This window comes from Rhinolophus hipposideros (assembly GCF_964194185.1).
Source record: "Rhinolophus hipposideros genome assembly, chromosome: 14".
In the NCBI taxonomy this organism is placed as follows: Eukaryota; Metazoa; Chordata; class Mammalia; order Chiroptera; family Rhinolophidae; genus Rhinolophus; species Rhinolophus hipposideros.
The window spans coordinates 27,373,779-27,399,578 of NC_138060.1; the positions used below are offsets into that span (position 1 = coordinate 27,373,779).

The window sequence follows — 25,800 nt, forward strand, 5'->3', positions numbered from 1 at the left end:
AAAAAGAAAAAAAAGAATTCAAGAAATTAGGATAGTTTAAGGGGCCTCTGGGACAACATCAAGTGTACCGACATTCACATCATTGGGGTACCAGAAGGAGAAGAGAAAGAGCAAGGAATTGAAAACCTATTTGAAGAAATAATTATGGAAAACTTCCATAACCTGGCGAAGGAAATAGGCATACAAGCCCAGGAAGCACAGAGCGTTCCAAACAAGATGAATCCAAACAGGCCCACACCTAGACACATCATAATTAAAATGCCAAAAGTTAAAGACAAAAATGGAATCTTAAAAGCATCAAGAGAAAAGCAGTTAGTTTCCTACAAGGGAGCTCCCATAAGACTGTCAGCTGATTTCTCAACAGAAACTTTGTAGGCCAGAAGGAACTGGCAAGAAATATTCAAATTAACAAAAAGCAAAGACCTAAAACCAAAATTACTCTGCCCAACAAAGCTATCATTTAGAATTGAAGGATAAATAAAGAGCTTCCCACACAAGAAAAAGCTAAAGGAGTTCATCACTAGCAAACCAGTACTACAAGAAATATTAAAGGGAAAAGAAGAAGGAGAAGGAGAAGACAACGAATTAAAAATATGAATAATAAAATGGTAATAACTACATATCTACCAACAATTACTTGAAATGTAAATGGATTAAATGCTCCAATCAAAAGATGTAGACGGCTAAATGGATAAGAAAACAAGATGTTTACATATGCTGCCTATAAGAGACTTAACTTCAGATCAAAAGACACACACAGAGACTGAAAGTAAAGGGATGGAAAAAGATATTTTATGCAAATGAAAACAAAAAAGCTGAGGTAGTAACACTTATTATCAGACAAAATAGATTTTAAAACAAAGGTTATGGGGCGGACGTGTGGCTCAGTTGGTTGAGAGCACGAGCTCAGAGCAACAGGGCTGCCGGTTCGACTCCCACATGGGCCAGTGAGCTGCGCCCTCCACAACTAGAATGAAGTCAATGAGCTACCACTGAGCTCCCAGATGGCTCAGTTGGTTGGAGCGCGTGCTCTCAACCACAAGGTTGCCAGTTCGACTCCCGCAAGGGATGGTGTGCTGCGCCCCTGCAACTAACAATGGCGACTGGACCTGGAGCTGAGCTGCGCCCTCCACAACTAAGACTGAGAGGACAACAACTTGAAGCTGAATGGCACCCTCCACAACTAAGATTGGAAGGACAACAACTTGACTTGGAAAAAATAGCCCTGGAAGTACACACTGTTCCCCAATAAAAAAAGAATCCTGTTCCCCTTCCCCAATAAAATCTTAATTAAAAAAAAGAAGTACAAATTGGAAGTTACAAAATAGTCATGGGGATGTAAAGTATAGCATAGGGAATATAGTCAATAATATTGTAATAACTGTGTATGGTGTCAGATGGGTACTAGTTTTATTGGGTGATCACTTCCTAAGTTATATAAATGTTTAATCACTATGTTGGACATCTGCAGCTAATATAATATTGTATGTCAACTGTAACTGAAAAAGATATTAAAATTGGCAAAAAATGAGAAAGAGAAATAAAAACGTTCTCTGATCAGTAAGAGTAGTACTTCAGAAATACATCTCATCCATGTTTTGCTTATGAAAAAAGTCGAGGTCAAGAGCTGTTAAGTGGCTAAACCTGGAAGGGATATACGCAAAGCTTTTTCTTTTGCAAATCAGTTTTTTAAGTCAATGTTAGAAATTGCATAGTTTGAACCCTTCATTTGGAAACAAGAAGTTGAGAGAGAAAAACTGACTTAAATGAGGCTGAATAAAAAGTTATTAGCCCAGTCCAAGATGGAGGGTGCTTCAGTGGCACAACTTGCCCTCCTGAAGCTCTTGCTCTGGCTGCTGCCCGCTGCTGAAGACTGGCACCCCTGAGCTGCCACCAACCCCAAAGGACAGCATTAGAGTTAATGTAAATACCCTGAAAGATGATAGGGAGTGTCATACAGGGTGTCATGCAGGGTCTCTGGTCCCGCTCCCCACATAAGAACGCAGGACATGGTGAGGCCAAAAAGGAACACCCACAGAGCCATAGATAGGGGAGTCATATCACTATAGTCTCCCTGGTGGCTGTGTTGGAGACACAGGAAGTGGGAGCCACATGATCCGCAGCCTGCCGTCAGTTTCTCTGCCAACCAACATCACTTGCTAACTGCAATCCACCTCTCTGCAATCCGCAATCCACACTCCGTGCTTGCTAGTTTAGCCATGACAGTTATATCAGTGGCTAATGGCTAACCGGTAACAGCTGATGGCCAACTAGTCACAGCTGATGACCATCTACTACCCGAGCCAGCACCTTTCCACGTGAGGCCGAGAGCCTGGAAACTGCTCTCTGGGACTATGTCCCCACACTCCACCCCTACAGGGTCTCACCTCACAATCTACGGGACAAGCGTCCTCCGCGAGGAGCCTTGTGCGAGGAGCCTGGAGGTGAATTCAATATCCTGGACACAGCCAGGCTCTTTGGGCACAGTCAGGGTTTCTCAGGGCATCACCAGTACTTCTGGGCACAGCCAGGGTTTCTCATAAATAAGACTGCGGTCTGCGCTGGTATCAGTTAGGGCCAAAACCCTCTGCACATTAGAAGGTGACCAATGTATGGACAGTTCCACGTGGGGCCTCCAGTCGCCACTTGTCCCCTCTGACCGGGTACCTTGGCCCCAACCCTAATCAAGCTGAAAGGAGCTGGCCTCAAGCAGCCGCATGAAATCCTGGAGGGACACCTGTCTTGCTTTCCTGGACTTCTCCTTTAGGCTTTATCGGAATTGCTGTTCTGGATTCAACTGTTTCTAGAGTTCTAGCAAGAGTGCATTGGGGTGTCGGTGTATTTTTTCCTGATCAACCCCTGCTGCCACGAGATCACGCCACATCTGCATGCATGTTACTCTCTGACGCCCATGACCTCGCCCCCTTACTTTTGACTTGGGCTTCCAGGTCTTAACTTCTCGGAACTCCTGTCTTAACTTCCTTTGCTGCCAGCTTTCAACATACCCTAGGGTGGCCATGGCAAGTGTAACTTCATGGATCCACCGCCCCACATAGGGCATAAGAATGGCAACCAAGGATCCAAAAGCATTTGCAGGGGCAGTATCCAAAACCAGATTTCTCATGCTGGTTGTAAAATACTCGAAATGCTCGTCATCGGCCCCCGCATATTAGGGTTGAAGATAACATGTCTCATACCCATTTCATGGATGATTTGCATAAGTTCCATATATGACTGCCATTGACTCAGTGTCTGGCAGCTCACCAGCCTGTCCCCATACTGTGCATACCGCAGCATTGAGCCACTCCACTAGAGAGTGGTTGCCCTGGTTTTGGGCCAACCTATGGCAGTTCTGTAACCTTTGTCACAGGGACGGATGCACTGTCACGAAGACTAGCTTTTCCATCTCGCCTGGGGAGCAGAGACTGTTACCTGCTCCCTTATCCCATAAACGTAGTAGCCAAGCCGAGACTGGCTCTCCAGGGCGCTGTTGGCACCGCCTCCCCAGCTCCTGCAACTCAGTGGGAGTGTAAGGTGTGTACGTTGTGAACTCAGTCACAGCAAGGTTGCCGGCAGCAATGCCCCCGGGGCCCAAAGGTTGCTCATGGTTTACCTTTTGGTTCAAGATGGGCCGGGCTTGGGGGTTGGGAGCTACACTGTCTCCACTCGCTTCCTCTGCCTCTGCCTCAGAGTCTCCACTGTGGGGCCTCTCTTCTAACAGGCGGACCCGAGCTTCCATCGCCTCCAACCGGGACACCTGGTCCGGCACCTGGGCTATTCCAGCAAGTGCTTCCTCAGAGTTATGAGGCACCGCAGTGAGAACCTCCTCCCACTGACGGTCCCGAGCTTCCAGCGCCTCCCCTATGGCTGCTGTTCTGGCACCTGAGCTATTTCATTAGTGTGTCCTCCATGTTACAAGGCAAGGCCGTGAGGAACATTCAGCCCACGTGGCCGGCTGTACCCTTCGCCTCCTCTGGCAACCGCTCAGCTAGAACCTGCAGGGCCCTCTCCACGCTGGCCGGAGAGCCGTCCATGTCCTCCCACCCCTCCTTGGGGTTCCAACTCCTGAGAACAGTGGCCACCGGACACCACACACTGTGTGGGGGCCACATGTCCTCCTGCCCACAGTCAGACTCCATTCCTACCTGGCCAGAATCCTACTCGCCACGCCAGGTGTCCGATTGGGTGGAGGCCTCGGTTTAAGATGTCCGCAACCCTTGGAGCCTACGGCAGCAGCAGATCACCAAAAAGTAGGCGATGCCTGTCACGGCCAACAGGGTGGCGTGCCATCCGATGGCTTGAGAGACCCACCAATTCACTGAGGGGTAACATTTCTCCCAAACAGATCGAGCCTCCAGTTCCCAGCGCCGCTCCTCACGGGTCTCCCAAAACAGAGCTTTCATATGTATAAACTGCTCTATTACCTTTCGGAGAGTTTTGGCCAACACTGTACCCTGCTCGCTGCACCATGTGTCATGCAAGGTCTCATGTGGGGTCTCAGCTCCTGCTCCCGCATAAGAACACAGGACATGGTGAGGCCAAAAAGGCGCACCCACGGAGCCATAGATAGGGGAGTCACACCACTATAGTCTTGCTGGCGGCTGGGTTGGAGACACAGGAAGCAGGAGCCACATGATCCGCAGCCTGCCGTCTGCTTCGCTGCCAACCAACCTCACTTGCTAGCTGCAATCCGCTGTGCTAACTGCAATCCACCTCTCTGCAATCTGCAATCCACACTCCGCGCTTACTAGTTTAGCCACAGCAGTTATATCAGTGGCTAATGGCTAACCGGTAACAGCTGATGGCCAGCTAGTCACAGCTGATGACCATCTACTACCTGAGCCAGCACCTTTCCACGTGAACCTGAGAGCCTGGAAACTGCTCTCTGGGGCTATGTCCCCACAAGGAGGTATCTAAAGAACAGGCTATTCCTTTTTTAAAATTTTTTATTGGGGAATATTGGGTAACTGTGTTTCTCCAGGACCCATTAGCTCCAAGTTGTTGTCCTTCAATCTAGTTGTGGAGGGCACAGCTCAGCTCCAAGTCCAGTTGCCATTTTCAATCTTTAGTTGCGGAGGGCGCAGCCCACCATCCCATGCGGGAATTGGCAAACTTGTTGAGAGCTCGCTCTCTAACCAACTGAGCCATGAGGCCACCCCTCCGGAAGCTCAGCGGCAGCTCGTTGTCTTCATTCTAGTTGTGGAGGGAGCAGCTCACTGGCCCACGTGGGAATTGAACTGGCAACCCTGTTGTTCAGAGCTCGTGCTCTAACCAACTGAGCCACCCGGCTGCCCCGAGAACAGGCTATTCTTAACATAACCTGTGAGAGTGGACAGGTATATGTAAATGACTTCCCTGTCAATAGTGCTGTAACCAGAATAAGCTGTCAGGCTTTGATAGTGAAGAATGAAAATCTCAAAAATTTGGAGGAAAAAGAATATTTTGTAATTGTCAATGTAAGGATTTTAGTTCGTGAGTGGTCTATGACATCTGGTTCCAGTTTGCAACTAGTTCTCATTCAAGAAGAGCTGGTAGAGATGGATAGAAAACGAGCTCCACAAAAGAATGTTACTGAAATCGATATTTTAGTTAAGAACCAGGGAATACTCAGGCATTCAAACTACACGCTACTTTTGGAAGAAAGCATGCTGTACTCCATATCCCGAGATGCTGACATTTTATTTACCCTTCCCAACTGCTCCAAAAATGTAGAAAGTGTTAGTTCATTGCAGACTACCAGCCATTACTTATCTGGAATGTGGAAACTACTGTAGATGATGATGTTTTACCTGGCAAATTACCTGAAAGTTTTCTCAGAGCAGAGCCTCCATCTTCATACAAGGTGATCTGTCAGTGGATGGAAACGTTCAGAAAAGATCTGCGTAGGTTCTGGAGCAGTGTTTTCCCGGTATTCTTTATGTTTCTGAACATCATGGTGGTTGGAAGTCTAGGAACAGCTGTGGTAATAACCATCTTAAAGGTGCTTTTCCCAGTTTGTGAACACAAAGAAATTCTTCAGTTGGATAAAGTCAATGTTATAGCTGTGACAGCTATCAACTTATATCCAGATGGTCCTGAAAAAACAGCAGAAAACCTTGCAGATAAAACCATGTATTTAAAACGACAGCTCAATTCATGGACCCTGCATTAGTGTATTGGCTCTAAATTTGCCACTTGAATATAAGAATCAGTTTACACACGAGAGAAATTGCTCAGCTCCTAAAACAGCCTAAAACTTGACCTTTAAAATGACAGGTTAAAGCTCACCTTATTCTGTAACAGGGATAGCTATTTAGATGATGAATTGTTAAGGAAAATTTTAAAAAGTGGAAAAGAGGACATGTGAAGAAACTTCGAAATTACAAAATTAAAAAGAAAAAGGCAAGACGAAATGCCGTGTGCCAATACTTTTCAAGGTGCCTTTGTTAAGGAAATTATATCCACTTAATTACTGTAATATATAAGACTTTGTGAAGAGCACGTTATGAAGTTCTAATTTAAAAGCTCAAGAACTTTTTTTATTCAGTAAAATGTACCTTTAGATGAAGGCTGTGACTCAGTATAAAAATCACTGAAGTATATTTATCAGGATTTGATTGTATCCTGTACCAAGACCACTTACCTTGAATGCACCAGGACTCAAAAATAGTAGTGACATGTTCTCACTCTAAAATAAACTTTTTTGAGGAAAAAAAGTTAGCCGACTTGGAATCAGAACTCAGCTTTCCTAATTCATTTCCTACTGTAATTTTGTTGTCTGATTGAGATGATCCTATTTAAAAATATTTTTCCTTGTCGGGGAGAAAGAGGACTATACAGAGCGTGCAAACGTTTCAGGAGGCGGTGCTTTAAAGCGAAGTTGCATGTACCCCCCGTCCAATCCCGGCCGCCAAGCACCGCCAGCCTGGACTACAAGGTCCAGGTTGCCCCGCAGCAGGCGCGCTGCCCGCCGGGAGGCATCTTCTGCGCGTCTGCGCGGGAAGCGGAAACAGCGCGGAGGAGAAGCGGAAACAGCGCGGAGGACAAGCGGCGCAGGGTCCGCCGGCTGCGGCGTGTGCTGCTCTGGGCTCCCTTCCCGCCCACGTCGCGGCTCGGCCACCGCCGCCATGCCCATGAAGGGCCGCTTCCCGATCCGCCGCACCCTGCAGTACCTGGGTCAGGGGGACGTGGTGTTCAAGGACTCGGTGAAGGTCATGACAGTGAACTACAACACGCACGGGGAGCTGGGCGAGGGCGCCAGGTCAGTCCGAGCCGTGAGGCCGCCCCCGGTGATTGTAGCCACGTGCCGGCGCGTGGAGACCTGGGGCTGCGCTTCATCCGGGGCCTGGCCCCCGGAGGTTGGTGCTGTTGTCCCCACTGTACAGACCAGGGGCCCGAGGAGCAGCTTGCTCCAGGTTCCGCCGCCAGGACGGCAGGGCGAGCGGAGGGGAGGGGGGCGGCGTCCGGATGGGGCCCAGCCCGGGGCCACGGACCTGGTTCGGGTCCCTGTTCCACTCGCTGGCTTCGGGGGAGTTGCTCCTCGGTGTCCCGGACGGGATACCAGTGTTCCAGGGCCGATGTGCGGGTGCAATTGGAGAAGTAACGGCCGCAGGCATTTGTTGACTTCTCCTGTGGCCCACCCTGAGCCGAGGTGAATTTGGTAATTTGGTAACAGGTGTGTGGGAGAAGGCCAGATGGGAACGCCAGCCTCAGTTCTTTCACTTACTAGTGGTGACCAAGGCAGTTTACTTCATTTTTCTGACCTCCTTAGCTGGAAAACCCCGCCTTCCAGGGTCACCGTGAGGATTCCAGTATAAAGTACTTAGTAAGATGTCTGGCATATACAGCAGGTGCTCAACTCAAGTTTACCTTTATTAACTTACCTCCCATGCTTCAGCAAGAACCACTTCAAATCCTGTAGAATCTTGGTCCTAGTAGTTTTAAGTGGGAGCAATTCCTACATGGAAACGCCCAGGTTTGTTTGTACAAAGTTCTGTGATGTTGGGATACTGTGCTGTGGGTGGGAATTAAGCAGAAGGGTCCTAAGCCCAGGAAGGTCAATGGAGCCTTGGAGCTGCCTGTCCTGGTTGGCAGGGCTTATAGTGGCACCCTGTTCCCACTTCCTCCCCTAGAGGCAACAACTTTCAACTCTAACCATTTAATTATTAGACTTTTGCCTCCATATAGTTAAAATACTGTACATAGAGAGCTACTTCTTTTTTAGCTTTAGGCATTATCTAGGGTCTTGTCACCATGGAAGATGAGGATTTAGCTCCTTCACCACCATAGCCATTCCCCACCCTCAACACATGCATTCTACCCATGAAATGATAGTCATTTCAGAATGCTGGCTAGATCACTATTCACTGTTTAATAATGATTTTGTGACTACACACAGCCGAGCTAAACAGAGTACTGATTATTTTTCTTGTTTGTTTTTGCAAGTTTTTTTGTTCTCCCTGGGTGTTAAAAAGTGTCATGCGGGGTCTCAGCTCCCACTCCCCACATAAGAACGAAGGACATGGTGAGGCCAAAAAGGCACACCCACAGAGCCAGAGATAGGGGAGTCATACCACTATATTCTCGCTGGCGGCCGGGCGAGACACACGATAGGATCCACACGATCCGCCGTCCACTTCTCTGCCTGCCTGCCTCACTTGCTAGCTGCAGTCCGCCCTTGCTGGCTCAGCCGCGGCAGTTATGTCAGTGGCCAATGGCTAACCGGTAACAGCTGACGGCCAACTAGCCACAGCTGGTGACCATCCACTACCTGAACCAGCATCTTCCCACGTGAGGCCGAGAGCCTAGAAACTGCTCTCTGGGACTCTGTCCCCACACTGGGGTCAATAATTGTCATTGCTTTTGTTTTGTTTCAACTGCAGACTCTGCCCTAGTTATGGAAGTCTTGCCAAGTAAATGGTCCCACAGTCAGGCTTTCTGTTGATTCTGTCAGTTTCATCATCTTGAAAATCGACGACCAGCTCCAGTCTGGATTGCTTGTCCTGCATCGCCATCATCTTGCACAAACACTGAAGCACAGAGCACTAACTTGCCCTGGGTCATATTGCTGGGACGTGGTCAAGTACAGTGACTGTGCTTCTGTCCCATGTACCACCTTTCCGTTGTCTGGTGGATGGGGCAAGGTGGCAGCAGGGAGCCTAGGGCGCATTTAAATTCAGACCATTTGGGAGCCTTTAATTAATGGGCCATTTACAAAGCTGTGGCAAAGGATGGAGAAAAGAAGCCACAAAGTCTTATGCCAGGCCCCAGGTCTAGGCTTGCAGAAGTGAGGGGGAGAGTGATTGTTGGAACCTGGAGATGGAGAGGCCTGTCTGACAGGAGCCTGGGACTCAGGGCACGAGCCAGGGAAATACCTTGATTCTACTCCCTCCTTCCAGTCGTTCGCCAGTGCTCCCTGTTGGCCAAACACAATACAGAGGGCAAGAAAGCCCATTTCCGTAGTCCGTGTAGGGCAGCCATTTAGGATGGAGAACAGGTGGAGAGGGATCCTGACATACGGCTGTGTCTTAATTCATTTAATCAGCTCTCTATGGAGGGGCATTTATGTTTCTGTTCCCTCTGCTGTAACAAATAATGCTGTAGTGAACCTCACACATCTTTGCTTTCAAATGTGAAAATCTCTCAAAGCAGAAGTGAAATCGAGTCAAACGCTATGCTTTTAAAATTTTGCTAGTTCCAAACTGACCTCCAAAGAGGTTAAACCAATTTATGTTCTTAAGGAAATGTTTACTCATTTCTGTAACTTAAAAAAAAATCTTTAGCAATCTAAGAGGTGAAAAAGAATCCTATTTTAACCTACATGACTTTATTGGGAAGATACTGAGAAGCTCTTCACCTGACAAATAGGCCATTTGGTTTCTGCCCATTTGTGGCCATTGCCCTTTGTTCCTGTTGAATTGTCGATCTTATTACTGATATGTAAAACTCTGTCAGAAGGGAATTAGCCTTTTGTTTTATGTTTTGCAAACATTTTTTCCTTCAGTTTGGCAAATGTTGATTTTGCTTTTGGTAAATTTTGCCATGCAAAAGTTTTAATGTAATTATATTTATATTTTAAACCTTCTAAGTTGAAAGATTTTTCCACTTCTAGATTGTACAAATATTCCCCATGTTTTCATGGTTTCATTTATTTTTAAATTGTGGTAGAATCTGTATGATTCTACCTGGGAGTACAGAGCTTGCTGAATTCTTTCTATGCATAACCCCCGTGTAACCACCACATAAATCGAGATTGAGGATGCTGCATAGCTTCATTTTTACATTTACACTCCTGCTTTGGTGAGTTGTAGGTTAGAGTGCAACGTGAAGTCAAGCTGCAGATATTTTTTCTCTCAGATGACAAACCAGGAGTCTGGTCACCCCCACTCAGAGAACATACTAACACATTCCTCAGAGCTGCCCTTCTCAGCCTTTTGTGGGGGGTCGGGGCTCTAGGATCCTCTGAGAAGCTGATGAACGTGCTGGACCTTCTTCCTAGAAAAATACACAGGTATGCAAAATTTTAGGTTAAAAATTCCTGTTTCATGGGTTTAATTTCTTCCCTTTTGCAGGAAATTTGTGTTTTTCAACATACCTCAGATCCAATACAAAAACCCTTGGGTACAGATCGTGATGTTTAAGAACATGACACCATCACCCTTCCTTCGATTCTATTTAGGTGAGTGCGGGGCCACTGTGCTGTGGTCCAGGACTGTTTTCCCTCGCATCTATTCCTCCTCCCGCGGCAGTCAGGTGATCTGAGGTCCAAGCTCCGTAAAGGAATGCTGTTCCCGGCACCTCGGTTTCCCATACCGGTTTCCCATACCGTGGTGCTAATGGCGCTGAGATCTGGACTCTTCTCCCTCCCTCTGTCCTTTCCTCCCTCCCTCTTGTCTTCTGTTGCCCTCACGTCTTCTACATGCCTCACCACAAAGGCCGGTTTTTCCAAATTCCTTTGGCACATCTTGCTTTGCTCATGCCGGTCCCTTTTTTCTTGTCGTTTTATTTTCTAAATTCCTTAGTATTTTCTACATATACAATTACGTCATCCGCATATAGTTTTACTTTTTCCTTTCCAGTCTTTTTTTTTTTTTTGGTCTTAATTCACTGGTTAAATTGGCTGTAATGTTTTGTTTTTACCACTAATATAGGAAAGTTCCAGTTACTGTGCATCCTCTCTAGCACTTGGTAGTGTCCATTTAAATAATTTTAGCCACTCTAATAATATCTCACTGTGTCTTCAATTTTCTCATTTTCCTAATGACTAAGATATTGAGTATCTTCTCAAGTACTTATTAGCTTTTTAAAAAATGTTTATTCAAGGGGCATTTGAAATCTAGCTCCCTGGCATATGTCGTTAGGCTCAAATAAACTTGTAAAAATTAAAAAAAGATGTTCAAATATTTTGCCCATTTTTTTTACTTGGATTCTTAGTGAGTTGTGAGAATTCTTTATATAGTTGAGATACCAGCCCTTTATCAGATGTATGCATTATGAATATTATCTCCCAGTTGGCTTATCGTGCCTTTTGAAGCATAAATTTTGAATTTTGGTTAAGTTCAATTTATCAGATTTTTCTCTATGGATCATGTTTTTGATGTCATACCTAAAAATCTTTGTCTAGGTAAGGTTATAAAGATTTTCTATTCAAAAAGTTTTATACAACTTTTAGCTCTTACATTTAGGTCTCTGGTCCATTTTAAGCTTTTTCTTTCTTTTTTTAATGTGAGGTGTAAAGGTCTAAATTCATTTATTTGCATGTTGGTATCCAGTTGTCCCAACACCATTTCTTTAAAGGATTTTCTTTCCTCATTGAAATGTCTTGTTATCTTTGCTGAAAACCAATTGACCATAAATATAAGGATTTATTTCTGGATTCAGTTCTGTTGTCACTTATAGTCTGGTGTGTTCGTACACTATAACCACAGAACTTGATTACTATAGCTTATTGTAAATTTGAAATTGGAAAATGAACATTTCTATTTTCTTGTTTTACCAAATTGTTTTGCGTCCTTTGCATGAATTTTAGGCTCAGCTTGTCAGTTTCTACACAAACACCTGCTGGGATTTTGATAGGAACTGCACTGAATTTGTAGACCAGTTTGGGGAGGATTGCCATGTTAATGATGTTAAATCTTTCTCTGTGAACATGGAATTTATTTCTGTTAAAATAGGTTGCTTTTGTACATGTCTAAAATTTGCTCACATCTAAAGAAACATGGAAAAAAAAGGGGGTAGCATTATGCAAAGAAATATGGGGAAAAACGGTAGCATTATGCGTTACATAAACAAATGTATTTATTTTATTGTTAAACTATTTCTCCACGAAAGCACATCCCAAATCAGCACCATGTGAGGCTGAAGAGCATGAGCCGCGCTCTTAGGGTTTCTTCCCCCCTTACTTCCTGTTTCCAGATTCTGGTGAGCAGGTCCTCGTGGATGTGGAGACCAAGAGCAATAAGGAGATCGTGGAGCACATCAAAAAAATCCTGGGGAAGAATGAGTGAGTTGCTGGTGCTGACCCGGAGGGGAGCAAACATCTTAGCTCAGAGCTTGAGAGGGAGGACGGGCTGTGTTGGGAGGGTGGCCAGCGGGCAGGCTCTCCGACAGCGAGCCACTCCCCAGCAGAGTGTGCTGGAGTGTCTGCTCCATCTGGCTTTGCTTCTCACCAGTGTGGCCGTAAGTCCTGGAGCCTCGGTGAGCTGTTACTCCTGCTGTGAAGTGGGGATAAAGATCGTCCTTCCCTCCTTTGGTCAGTGGGAAGCTGAAATACTTGCTCTGTGTGGCCGGAAACATGTTCCTCTTTGGGAATCTCAGCTTGGAATTAGTGGGTGTCCAACCCCAGGGCCTGCAGTGACAGGTCCCTTTTCTTTCCGTGGAGTCAAGAAGGGAGGGAAGCCAAGAATGTCGTTCTTTGAGAAAGCACACAGGCATTTCTAGGCTCCTTGATCCTGATTGTCCGATGAGTCAGAGCTGGGGCCGCCCCGGTGAAGGCTGACCTCTGCAGTGCGGGTCTGGGGCGTGTGCTTTCCAGCTGGTGGCCGCCCCTGGGGCCTGACACTGCTCCCACGCTGAAGGCCATCCTCCCTCTTCTTGGAGGCCTGTGGGGAGCGGAGGGACAGGCTTTGGGTGCGAGGAGCAGCTTAGGAGGCACAGGAGATCCAGGTTGGGGGGGTTCACGCCGAGAAGTCCTGCGTTTCCCAGATGCTCAGCGCAGTGCTGCCAACACTTTGCTGCTGTCTGTGCTCTCTGGCAGGGAAACCCTCAAGAAAGAGGAGCAGGAGAAAAAGCAGCTTTCTCATCCAGCCCACTTTGGACCCCGAAAGTACTGCCTGCGGGAGTGTATCTGTGAAGTGGAAGGGCAGGTGCCCTGCCCAGCCCTGGTGCCGTTACCCAAGGAGATGACAGGGAAGTACAAAGCCACTCTGAAAGCCAGCGCCTAGGACGGAGGCCCCTGGCCCGCGAGCTGGGGTTACCTTGGCCACAGGGAAGTCCTGCTTCTGTCCCCAGAGACTCTGCAAATAAAACGCTCCTGAATCCCTCCAGCAGCCTGGTGTGTGTCCGATCGGAGGCAGGAGGAGGAAGGCCTACAGGAGGATAGGCTTTGGCATCAGGAAGGTGGAAGGTCTGTTGACATCCCATCTCTGTCCTGTGGCCTTTTCCTGGTCTCCACTGGCTTCTACTCCTCTTTCAGACCCTGCTCTGGAGAATTAAAAGTTGCTGTGGTTGCGTCTGGTTGGAGCCATCTGTGGCTGACAGTGTGAACGTTCTCTCCATCCAGGCTCTTTGGGTATTTTTCAGAAATCCCAGGGCAAGCCTTTGTGCACTGCTCACTTTTTAAATAAGCTAACCGACCCTTTCCTCCATTGGGGCCTGGCTGGGGGTGTGTCAGAGATGCAGGGGGGGCCCAGTGGCTGCAGACCACCTCCCTTAGGAATGCACCCACTGGGTGTCAGCCACTGCCAGCCCCTTTGGCCCCAGCTCTGCCCCGTAGCAGGGAGGTTTACAGACCATGAAGTCTGAAAGCAAAGGGCCCTTGCTCGAGGGGCCGATATTGGAGGCTGCCTCTCACTTGCCCTCTTGCTTACTAAGGTTTGGAAGAGGGTGTGAGGTGTTCCTGAGGGTTTGCCAAGTAGTTCTTTCCTCCTAGCACACTGATACTGTTGCCATTTCAGTTGTGCTGGTTTTAGTCCCTAGGAGACACCAAGACCCTTTAGGGTTACTTTAAGAATAGGTTGACTTGGTCAAAAGTGAAGGACCAGCTGGACCACAGACCCATGGGACACAGACCAGGAGGTTGTGCCCTGCGGGACTCAGCAAGACAGTGGGCTTACGAGCAGGTGTGAGCGCTGGGTTCCTCTGCTGATGGGAGCCTTGGCTAAGGCATAACGTTCTGTAAGATGGGAATCAAAGCATTCCCTGCCCCATGAGGTGATTAGCTGTGGGAAATGACGTGAAACTAGAATGTGTTTTATATGAATGTTGGAGATGATCCCATTAAATTGGGAGAAATCTGGCTTTTACATTTGATGCTCAAGTTATGGTTTACTGTGATTTTGTATGAGATCAGGACGATGGCTTTGGGGGCTCTGGGAGAGGAGGGTGTGTGGGTCTAATGTGCAACAGGCAGGCTTACCATCGCTATTTTGGAGGGAGGTGGCTAAAAAAAATCTGTCCTCCATGCTGATCCCTTGTGTGTGTGCGGGTTTCAGTTCCTGCAGTGTTTCTAACAACGCCACCCTGCTGACTGCAGTGGTGGACTTCACATCAGCTGACTTGGCTTCCTACGCGGCTGCTATGCCTTTTCAGAAAGCGTTTGTTCCTTTTGGTCTGTTTCCACAGCTGGTGAGACAGAAAGCTTTATGGAACTATTACCTCCTCATGGCCCACAGGACCCAGAAAGCTTGCTAGCCAGGACTGCTCTGGACCAAGCTAGTAACCCCTGCAGAGGTAATAAATGTCCAGTGCCTGATGGGACAGTGCTGCTGTTAGGTTTGCATGTGCTAGTTCATAGATAGTAGATAATGATTCATGGAAATAAACACCACTGGGGCATTACTACCTCTTTAAACCTTTGTCTTTCATTTCCTACATTAATCATGATAAAAGATGGGTTTAAAATTTATAGAAATTGGAGAAAATTAGAGAAGATGGCTATGAGGATTTTATGATTGATACACCATTTCTTAATTGCATAAGCAATGTTTGCCAGATGGTTTTCGACCATGTTCTGCTGAAGTGACCAGTTACCACTTAGAGTACTACCTGGCAGAGCTATTTAAAGCTATTTGGCTGCCAGTGGTTCTGTCAAGAATCTGACTTAGGACCTGAGAATCCTCACCTGTAAAATGAGGTCAGATGACATCTGAATCTTTAAGAATACATTTTTGTACCCCGGATAACACATATCCTTACAGGACGAGCCTGCTGGTTTGAAGCCTGACACTGTGTGTAGCTGTGATGGCAGACTGTAAGGTCCAGGAGAAACCCAAGTCCAGGGAGCCGTCAGAGGGACAGGACTGTGTCACTTCTGGCCAAGGTTAAGTGAGGTGAGAGCTATAGGGTTCTGACTACCGGGGTGCTTCCCCACTACCTACTTGGGGGTCAGGCATTATTGTTATTACTATTATGAGGAGAAATGATGAGCAGGATGCACATTTAGTCTTTAATTCACTTTTAATAGTATAAACCTCATTTAGGTAGTAGTATTAAGCCACAACAATAATGCCACATTGAAACAGCATTTAATAAAATGCATAAAGCTAATCCATGCACTGCAATACTCTATATACAAACAAAACAATGCAAATTCTTCTTCAAGACTGAAGACATTGATTAGATATAAAATTCAGTTTAAAAAGAACATGCTATTTTTAAATGCCATCACATAAACAAAGCTGATTTCAAGCTACAGCTTTCAACAGGTTTTAAACCTGGAAAATGTAATGGCATAAGCAATATTTTCTATATTGGGAAGGGCAGAGGTTACAGAAACGGTCCCAAGAAAATCTAACACCCCAATTTTCCTTTAACAGACATCTTTTAAAAGGGCTGGTAATGCAGCTACATTTTAACAGAGAGTTCCAAACTACAGGTAAAAACTATGGTTTGTACTATGAAAAATGTGCAGCTTTTCAGTTATAAAACTAGTTGAACACTGGTTTACAAGATAATTAATTGGGAGAACAGGGATTGTAGAAAAATATTCCAGCACTTGAGTTGTATGTGGCAGCAGCATCTGAGTCCATGAATGCTCTGGTTGTTAAAATGACAATTGATTATACTTTCCTAAAGAAAAGCCATTTTTCATGTGCAGCTTACTACTTCCAAATGTTATCCAAATATTAAGCTTTGTCAGTCTGTCAATTGATAAATATTACTGAGCATTTTCTTTCAGCATTTTCACAGCGTTTTTTCTGTTGTATGTATAAATACTGAGACACCAAAATTATTGGCTTAATTGAAAGTGTAGTTGGGCATTAAAAATAACTGACACTCCCTACCCCAAGATATGTTTTTTTTAAGCTCACAATTTTAATTAGTTTAAGATTGCTATTAAGATAAATAGTCCCAAAGGAAAATTTTTATTTTAAAGATTCATTTAGACTGTCCAGCTTCCACGTAATTTTAACTGGAAAGCCACCTTCAATAGTGTGATTGTCACAATAGGCAAGGACATGGGAAAGGTGACAATCACTGATAGGAGGCCAGTGAAGCAGCAGGAGCTTCTTTACATCACAGATGGGGAAGGCTGAATGGCCCAGTCTCACAAAAGGCACTGAGTACTATGGTCTCAATGAAGTGTTTTCAAACATTTCAATAGCTTATTAAAAAAAAAAAAAAAAGCAACTTGTGGATTATATGAGTTTTGCAGTTATCCAGTGATTCCTTTCAGCAGGCAGCTTTCAACCTTCCTCTGCCAGTCAGGCCCCCTGTGCTTACCAGGTCCTCAAGCAACTACTGCTGGGCTGGGGCCCGGGCTCAAGTCTCAGTTTTAAGCCCCATTAAGGGGGAAATTCATCAGAATAGACCTGGACAAGGAAAATTTGGCATCTGTAGCTTTAAGGGCATATATATCCATATTAAAATGCAGTTTTTATCTGAAATTTAAAAATCATAAATTACAGAAAAAGTCAGTGGATTTCATTCACATGCTATAGTTAGAGAAGTAATTTAAGATTTGTAATTTATATGCCATAAATTAGCCATCAACATTCATGCTTATTTTAAAAAAATACTGGGTAGGTTTTTTTTTCTTTCTTTCTCATTTGGCGTTAGAGATGGGAATTTGTTTAGTCACAGGGGAATGCCCATCCTCTGCTGAGTCCAGAACAAGTAGGGACATTGCTACCACACTGGGAGCCAGGCCCCATGACACAGACCATTCTGAAACTGACCACGCGACAGCGAGTATCTGGGAAGGCCTACGGCCTGAGCTCCCAAGTTCCTTCCAGTTAGGCCATAAATATGTGTGTGACAACCAGGTCCCCGCCAAGTTTTTGGACATTAGGGTATATTGTCTTCCAGCTTCTTAGCCCTTGTCTGAACCTAGAGAACACATAGCAACATCATCCTATCAGGACCTTTCCTGTCGGAACATTCCCTGGTACAGAGTGGAGAGTCTGACTTCATGGCCTTTCGCAGCCAGGCTCACCCAAAGGAAAATGGAGTTAAGAAAATCTCAGCAAATCTATCCTGCTGAGGGACCTTGGAACACCCACATCAGTTTACTTTAGCAACTCTATCATAGATTCTCTTTAAAACATAAGGAGTTTGGATACGTGGCTACATGTCTGTATACATAATTTACATCTATGTACACATACACACTATATACACTGTACATATAGAGAAGATATAAACACATGTACATTCATTCAGTCATCCAAGCCTATAAATCTGTACACGCACAATGTGCTGAAGGGAGCTCAGGACTGGACACGAAGGCGTGCACGCTGGTGGGAGGCACACGGGGCGATCCAGAGCCCTGTGTACAGAGACCCAAACCCACTCGCGTTGATTACAAATTCACATCAAAGTTAAGACATATTCAGAGCCACACAATCTAGGGAATGGAAGTAGGACAGAAGTATGAGGGCTTCTGTGCTGCTTGCTCAGATCTTTCCAGTATCTGAAAGGGCAGTTACCTCCCAAGATAAAGGAGAATGTCAGAAGATGACAATTTTCATGACCTGGGCTCAGGGAAGAGTTGAAATGTCACCTGCAGCCCCGACTGCACGTAAGGCCAATTCCACTGGAAAGGAAGCCACAAGCTTCTGGACTCTAACCAGGTCCTAGAACTTGGATCCACAGCCCAGGGCTGCCTGGCAGGCAGGCAGGCAGGGAGACTGCTCTGCTGGAAACTCCCCCAAAGGATTAGGGTGCGGTTTTTCCAGAATAAAAGCACTAGATACACCTAGTGCTCTCTGACTCTTGGCTCCCTATGGTGGCTGTCCCGCAATAAGCCAAACAGCTGCGGAAGCTGTGGTGAGTATGTGGCCTCTGAATTAGGGAGCCCGGAGTAGACATGTCTATTGCTATCACCAAGGCTGGTGGCCATTGCCTCAGAACAGAGTCCACATTTAATACTGACACAGACAAGCTAGAAAACAATCCCTCTTAAGGGCAATTACATAACACATCTTACAACAAGTGACTATACCTGAAATTAAATATAAAACCCCACACAAAAGAACCCCAACCATAACATGTGGCAGAGGTTAGACAATAAATAATGTAACCCCCTCCCCCCCCAATAAACACACTTACAAATCTTAGAAGGGTGTTAACGTACTTGCCTTAAAAATACTTTCCAGGAATAACTTGAAAAGTAGTATTTGCTTGAGTAATTTGGTCTTTTTCTAAGTCTCTTCCTGTCTTGTTTTATATGTAATGAACTCCACAAATTTCAACAACACATAACTGTCCAATGTTACCTAAGATACCACTGTGAAAGAGCCCAGGACGTCAGGAAGCGATGGTGTATGTGTGTCCCCACCTCCCGTAGCCAGTGTACGGCTCACTGAGGAAGGAGTGGCTAGGCCAGCAGAAGGGGACATCTGAATAGGCTACACGTAAAGAATCCTGCTCCCGGCTTATATCACTCAGAGATTTCGCGGGCAGAGGGCTAGTCTCACTTCACTAAAGCTAGAGGTTCTCAAACTACTGACAAGGGCTAAAAGCCTCGTGTAAGTTGAGCCCTAATGTCTGCTTGGGATCCCTTTAAATCTTGACTTTGAGCTTACTTTTAACCAATTTGACGAGATGGAATAGAACTGCTGTCAAATGCTGGAAATGATTTGGGGCAGTGATAATTCACGTAGCGTGGACATCATCCTTAGTAACAGGCCACTTCAGAGTAAGGCCAAAAGGATCTGGGAAACCAATGAATGTTCAAAGCCCAACATAGTACTGGAATCAGCCACCACTGGCAAAGGGCCTTAAGGAGCAGGACCAGGTTAGAATCAGCAACTTCCTAACTAAATAGACTTTTCTTCAGGGCTATCTTGCTGGAGTATGGCACTTCCCTATCCAATCGTTCACTGTCCTCCTGCTTTCTTTTCCCAACATGTGGAAGCAGTGGCTTCATCAGGACTGCAGTCTAGTTCTTGGCTAAGCTGCCCCAATATCTTAAGGCAACCCGAGTCTAAAAGCCTAAGAGAGATGGGACTTCCAGGACCTGACCTTGGGAACTGGCTGGCGCAGACCTTTTTACCAGCATCCAGAACTCAAATCTGAAAGATGTGACACACATGTAATTCCAGGGAGCCTCTCCATGATCAACAGACATATTTACATTCAGAAATCAAAGAAGAGGAAAACAGGCAATTTGCTGTGTCAGATGCATGAACATGCCTCAAAATGCCCTTTGCTAAAATCCTTCATAAGCAGAAATGATACAGACCCGCCCTAACTCCATTGTCTTGGCTTAATTTTGAGATTTAAATCACTTCAAAGGCGGAAAACCAAAAATGTCAGCTGGCAAAATTAAATCGTTTCCATCATTTTATAAAAGGCACCCTCACTATTCTCCAAAACTTGCTTCTAAAACATGAACTATAAATGATGTAATTAAATCCAAACTGGAATTTAGAAGTTCCCAGAGAGCCTGTCCCTACTTAATTCCCACTAATAATTTTCATAAAGTGCTTTAACACTTCAGAATAAAGCATCCCATCCCGTTTTGCTGTAAGCTGGCTCGCCCAGCACCCACACACGGCTCTTGATCGAGGGCCTGAGCCAGATCAGGGAATACACTAGGATCTTTTTGGATATCACCTGATCAAAAGCTTTAAGAGATACAAATTTAATCTTACATTTTCTTATTTTTGGGTGTACAAAAAGAAAATACAAAGTACCTGACCTGTCTTAGACACGCCACTTTTCCCAAACAGGAAATGCTTGCTGCTATTCACGTCCATGGGAATTCATGGGTGCTCTTTTCTAGCATACAACTTCCTTATAACCACATTCTGTTCTTGTAAACGATGGCCACTACAGCTTATAAGACAACAACTTTGGGAATTAAGGGTTGTTTGTAAAGGAGCAGGCAGCCTGCTCCTGCTTCCATCATCTAAGATCCTCAGGGTTGTTCACTGGCACACCTGGGGGATCAAAGTGCATGGTGTGCCAGCACCATTAAAAGACTTGCCAATGGAGATGCTGGGTCTGACGACATTCTGAAAAACCCTGATATTTAAGGTCAACAGAGACCCCTTCCATTCAGCATCACCACCACTGCCCTGACCAGGCAGCAAGATCCTGCATATACCCTCACAGTTGTACTGAACTGTAGGAACAGGCCCTTGTCAAGGGGCATTTGGAATGGAAACCTGAGGAGGGAACGCTCACATTCCGAGGCGGCCACGCTCCTCCATCTGAACACCGCGCAGCTACCCCATGTGTATTCAGGAAGTACTGTCAAGGGTTCAAAATGCCCACCTTGCACCATTTGGTCAGAAGGCTCCATCTGCCGTAGTGGTGGAGGTGATTTGGGGGTGTTGTCAATTGCTGCAGGAATTGGCAGTTAATGTCTGACTGGCTGCAATCCAACTCTGGGAACCAGTCATCAGAAGATGCCCCAGGTTTGGAGGAGCCTGCAGATGCCTGTTACACATACAGATCAGGACCAGAGATGAGGGACCTGACGAGCATCAGCTCTGACTGAGGAAGCTTCTGGTTTGGATCACCACTGACTGTGCCAGTAGATTCCCGCTCACTGCATGGTACAGATAAGCCACGTTTTCATTTGCTCACAGGAATTTAGTTCAACACCACCAAAGTGTGCACACAATTAGGAATGATGCCTTCTTAAACGTAAATGATTGTCTCCTGTACCCTATTGCATTTTCACAGAAATCATTAGCATTTCGGCAAAAGACAAGCAGTTTTCCATTTGCCCTGCCCAGAGGCAAGATGTTGCTAACATTACGCATCGATAAGAAGTGCTTAAAAAGTGCTAATATTATTACCCTGGTAATTAGTAGCTATTAATTCCAAGGATATTTTTAATATATATACACACATAACTGTTCTCTTAGGTTCTTTTAGTTTTCTTTAATACTAGTCTCTGACATTATAAAACTTTGTTTTTTGCCCTTTGAGAATTTCTAAATATAAATTGAGTTAAAAGATTGTTCCAAAATCTGCTGCTTCATCAAAAGGCATTAAAACATTTCTTATGGCAGGAAAGGATCCTACTAGTCTTTTAGTTGCTATTGTCTGCGATTAACAGATAAGGAAAAACCAGGTAGGAAATAGCTAACACACTGGAAATATTTGCACATACCAAAATACCACTACTTCCTTTGTCTCTGAGTGCTCCTGGGAGGATCCTTTTGCTCCTCAGCAGGTGTGTGGTATGCACTATAGACTGGCCCCGGTGATCTGGCCATTGTATTCTGCTGTCTCCATCTTGAGGATGTAGGGGATTATGCTGTCTATTGAAACATTGCCAATGAGACCAGTAAAAAAAAGTTCTTCTGTTATGTTGGAGCTCATCAGCCTGAGTGCAGGCAGGCGGACGAGAATCCGGGCCAATCTGCAAGAGGGAGAGTCATTAGAGAAAGGAGGGTTCACGGCCCTTGAGATTTCGCCAGCAACAGGCTCCCAGGGATCCTGTCTGCACTGCTCAGAATTTAACCAAACATATCCATCCACTACCCACCTCTTGTTTTCCTGATTTCAGCAGTTCCTCTTATAGGAATTTATCATGAGGAAAAAAGTCAAACAGGTAAGTGAAAAGATGTATGCACAAATATGTTCCCTTCATTGTTTGTAACTCCTATCTCAACCAAAAACAGAAATTAGGAAATCTATAATAGAGGATAAGTTAAAAGAAATACAGTGTTCCCATATAACAGATCACTACATATCATTAAGAAAAAAGATCCATATGTCCATTGATAAGGGAAGAAGTCTGTGACAGTTGAATAAAAACCAAAATGGAGGCTGTATAGTAGCAAGTCCCGCACAGGCGCACAGTGTGTATTTACTCGTGTGCACACACATATCCAGGGGATGTGCACCGGAAGGCTAATGGTTGGCCCCCGGGGATTAGGATTTGGAGTGATTGTACATATTAACACTTTTTCTGGAATGCCCTAATTTCCAGTGTTCATTTAGCATTACAATTTAAAATAAAACAGTAATTGCTTTTGTTTTGAAGAAACACCATGACCCTGTCCTGGAGGGCTGAGGGATACTCAGTCTGCAGCACTGAGAGACGGGCCACTGCACAGCCAGTGCACACAGCAGTGTGTGCAAGGACACGCACTGCAGTGCCAGACCAATCTGGAAACAACCTACGTTCTCTTCAGTAGGAAATGTTCAATTATAGCATCTCCTCAGCCATGGAAAATATGTATGCTCATTGACTATTAAATGAAAAAAAATACAAAATCTTACTTTGTATTTTATGATTTCAATTACACATACATAAACTATTTTGGGAAATACACAAAACGTTAACAGGTATCCAGACAGTGGTATTTACACAGTTAAATTTTTTTTTTGCTTTCCAGAATATTCTAATTTTTTTTCCTACAGTGAACATTGTTATTTTTTAAAAGGGAAAATATATTCATATTATGCAAGCAGCATTCAGGCACCACCGTCCATTCACGCAGCCATGTGCGTCTTGCAGGGCACACAAAGGAGTAAGGGGACACCACCACGGACCTGGAGGGGCGCACCGGCTGCAGGGTGGCAGGAAGTCAGCAAGGGCAAATCAAGGAGGACTTCCTGGAGCGTGGCACATCTCAGCTGGGCCTTAGAGGCTGGCTAAAATCAGCAGAGATGCAAAGAATGGGGAGGAATGGGAGGGTATTTCAGGAGGAACAAACAGTATGAGAAAAAGCATATGGATGGCAAAGACTAAAAAAAATGAATGTAAAAACAGGATGTAAACCATTCTAGGGCCAATTTCTTTAGGAACTGTCTTTGATTTTCTGAATCCTATGAGAAAAGCCTCCCTTACCTCATTTTTGGTCCCAAAGCACCTGGCTTGTCCCCTTCTCCCCCCAGGGTTCTTGACTGGACAAGGAGTGACAGAGCATCTACTTGCAAACCAGAGAGCTGCTATTGTCAAGGTGATTCTAATGTCCTGTGGCTTGGGGAGCAGCCCCTAGAGGGGCATTTTCAGCCTCTTCTGGCTGCAGGCACTGTGGAGTAGGCCTGTGGCCTCCCCAGGGGACAGCTTGCCTGCATGCCTCGCTGGATATGAGGTTTGGGTGTGGGTACATTACTTGACAGTCCCATGTTATATGTCCTGAGGCTGAAGATATTCTAGATTCATGGTGAGCTCTTCAGTGATTCCAGTAGAAAATAGATCCTGCTTTGGCAGAAGCTGCCTGTGAGCTATGGAGGCACGCCTAAAGCAGATGTAGGCTCTCTGCCAGCAGGGCCGGCTGCAGGGCCAGCCACAGGCCCCCCCAATCACACCAGACAAATGATCCTCCTCAGGCCTAGGGCAGCTCTGTTCCACCGGGCACCTGGGGACTGAAGTCTGCACAGGAGACGCAGTTGGGAAAGGTGGGGTAATGCATCTTCCTGGTCAATTTTGCTGCAGCGTTTATTTTGAGGCAACAGGGTGGAGAGGGCAATATTAAATAATTTGCTTGAAAGGGCCCCAGAAATTCATGTAGCCTCCAGTGGGTTGGAAGTGGTCACGGGGAAAGAGCTCTTCTGAAAACTCCTCAGCTGAAAAGCCTGCCAGGCATTCTGCCCTATTTCAGAACAACTTTCCTGTTCAAATCTGCATGAGAAAGGCTCATTTATAGATATATTTTTTTGGCTCCAACCATTACAAATAAATTAATTTTCACCCAAATAAAGGAACTTTAAAAAAATCAGTTTATCTGAGGGTAAAGTTACTATTTTATATGACCTACTCATTCCTTTATAGGGGTCAGATTTGGTTTCTGTCAATGAAAACTTTTTTATTAAGTACTCTAGCATTGCCTCCTGAGTGGATGTGGACCAGAAGAGCAGAACTTCCAGCTGTTCTGGACAAGGAGAGTCTCTATGACGACTCATGTCTCAAGCACAATTTAGTCCCATAGGAGGTCACACAGCATTGATTCCAACCCCCAAACCACAGAGGAGCAACCCAAGGTCTTGCTTACAGTTACCCAGAAACTGGGATGGCCTGGTATTCCTGACCCTCACTGCCTAGCACTTTCTACACTCCATTATCACCTACTATTTGCAAAAATTAAAGTGTGACCAAATGGAGGCTCTACCAGGCTGCTACCGTGTTTCCCCGAAAATAAGACCCAGCTGGACCATCAGCTCTAATGCATCTTTTGGAGCAAAAATTAATATGAGACTCAGTCTTATATGACCTGGTCTTACAGTAAAATAAGACTGGGTCTTACGTTAATTTTTGCTCCAAAAGACCCATTAGAGCTGATGGTCTGCCTGCGTCTTATTTTCGGGGAAACATGGTAGAAAGGGGAAGGCTAACATCATTTATATTTGCAACCACAGATCCAGCTGGACTCCTCCCTGCCCCGAGCAAGAGCGTGTGCTTGTGCGCCTCACCGGTAGGTGTCTTCTGAGTAGGTTTTCTGAACATAGTCCTGCAACTCCATCTGTGCCTTTTCTTGGAATTTTTCAATCTGGCTTGTGCTGGTCAAACCTGGATGATCTAAAAAAAAAGAAAAGTGCCCCCAAATTGCCCTCTGTATTCGGAAAGCCTCCCTTACAGACTTCTTAGTACTTATTCTTAATCAAACTTATGACAAATTTCTCAAGTACAATAGATTTAACTCTGAAGGCTGATCAGGTTTGGAGATTACTGTTAGAACACTGGATTTTCCTCTGCTCGGCCTGCCCAGGATGGGGCGGGGCTCCTACGTGGTCATGCCAGCCTCAGCAACCCCACCTGCTGGTTCTGAGCACTGGGCTTCCTACTACTCCAGAAAACATCGATTTTAAAACATGAAGTTAGAAATTTACTTTCTAGGTATTTAATCACATAGTTTCTCCTGTTTTGGGCTGGGGAGGAAGGGAAATGTTAAGCTGTGTCTAACCCCAGCTGTCGAGGACGTCAGAACAAGTAACCCAAGTGACCTGCCAGGAGGCTCCTGGGGGAAGTGAGCGAGGCCAGCCCGGCCGTCTCTTACTTTCCACCAACCGTCCTGCTGCCTCTTCATCATCCGCTGTGACCACACCTTTCATGTGCCCTGCAGCAACTGCTGCTACTGCCCTCCACAAAGACTATGGGTAAATTTGTGCAATTTCAATCTGTACTGAGTTACATATGCTAATGTAACCTGAAAACTGGACAAGAACAAAACAAATCAAAAACAAAAAGGACAT

General features: G+C 45.5%; 2 protein-coding genes and 1 pseudogene across 17 annotated transcripts in view; 2 read left to right on the forward strand and 1 right to left on the reverse strand.

Annotated features, from left to right (window-relative positions):
- The first annotated feature begins 1,802 nt into the window (after positions 1–1,802).
- On the forward strand, positions 1,803–6,151 carry LOC308507354 (glycoprotein integral membrane protein 1-like; annotated as a pseudogene). Its single transcript has 2 exons — positions 1,803–1,961; positions 5,299–6,151. The product of its transcript is annotated as a glycoprotein integral membrane protein 1-like (transcript).
- An 820-nt stretch (positions 6,152–6,971) lies between these two features.
- On the forward strand, positions 6,972–25,767 carry MRPS25 (mitochondrial ribosomal protein S25). Of its 8 annotated transcripts, XR_013994840.1 has the most exons (8): positions 6,990–7,240; positions 10,551–10,657; positions 12,394–12,481; positions 13,235–13,603; positions 14,821–14,928; positions 15,396–15,527; positions 23,503–23,567; positions 24,967–25,767. XR_013994840.1 is itself a non-coding variant. In XM_081071668.1 (4 exons), the coding sequence occupies exons 1-4, from the start codon at positions 7,107–7,109 to the stop codon at positions 13,419–13,421; spliced, it is 516 nt and encodes a 171-aa protein (XP_080927794.1). In that variant the 5' UTR covers positions 6,972–7,106; the 3' UTR covers positions 13,422–15,667. The 8 variants fall into 8 exon arrangements, 1 of the variants encoding a protein (XP_080927794.1); XR_013994841.1 differs by lacking the exons at positions 23,503–23,567; positions 24,967–25,767 and adding an exon at positions 20,995–22,863; XR_013994842.1 differs by lacking the exons at positions 23,503–23,567; positions 24,967–25,767 and adding an exon at positions 22,646–22,863.
- Positions 17,249–25,800, reverse strand: part of NR2C2 (nuclear receptor subfamily 2 group C member 2) — a 72,151-nt gene continuing 63,599 nt past the window's right edge. For 3 of the 8 annotated variants that reach the window (XM_081071663.1, XM_081071662.1, XM_081071664.1), the window contains 2 exons: positions 25,021–25,126; positions 17,249–22,018 (listed from right to left, as the gene is read on the reverse strand). In XM_081071663.1, the coding sequence (XP_080927789.1) occupies positions 21,844–22,018; positions 25,021–25,126 (281 nt within the window). In that variant the 3' untranslated portion in view covers positions 17,249–21,843. Of the gene's footprint in view, positions 22,019–22,877; positions 24,041–25,020; positions 25,127–25,800 lie in introns of those variants that run through there. The other 5 variants (XM_081071667.1, XM_081071666.1, XR_013994836.1 and 2 more) reach the window with 4 other exon arrangements.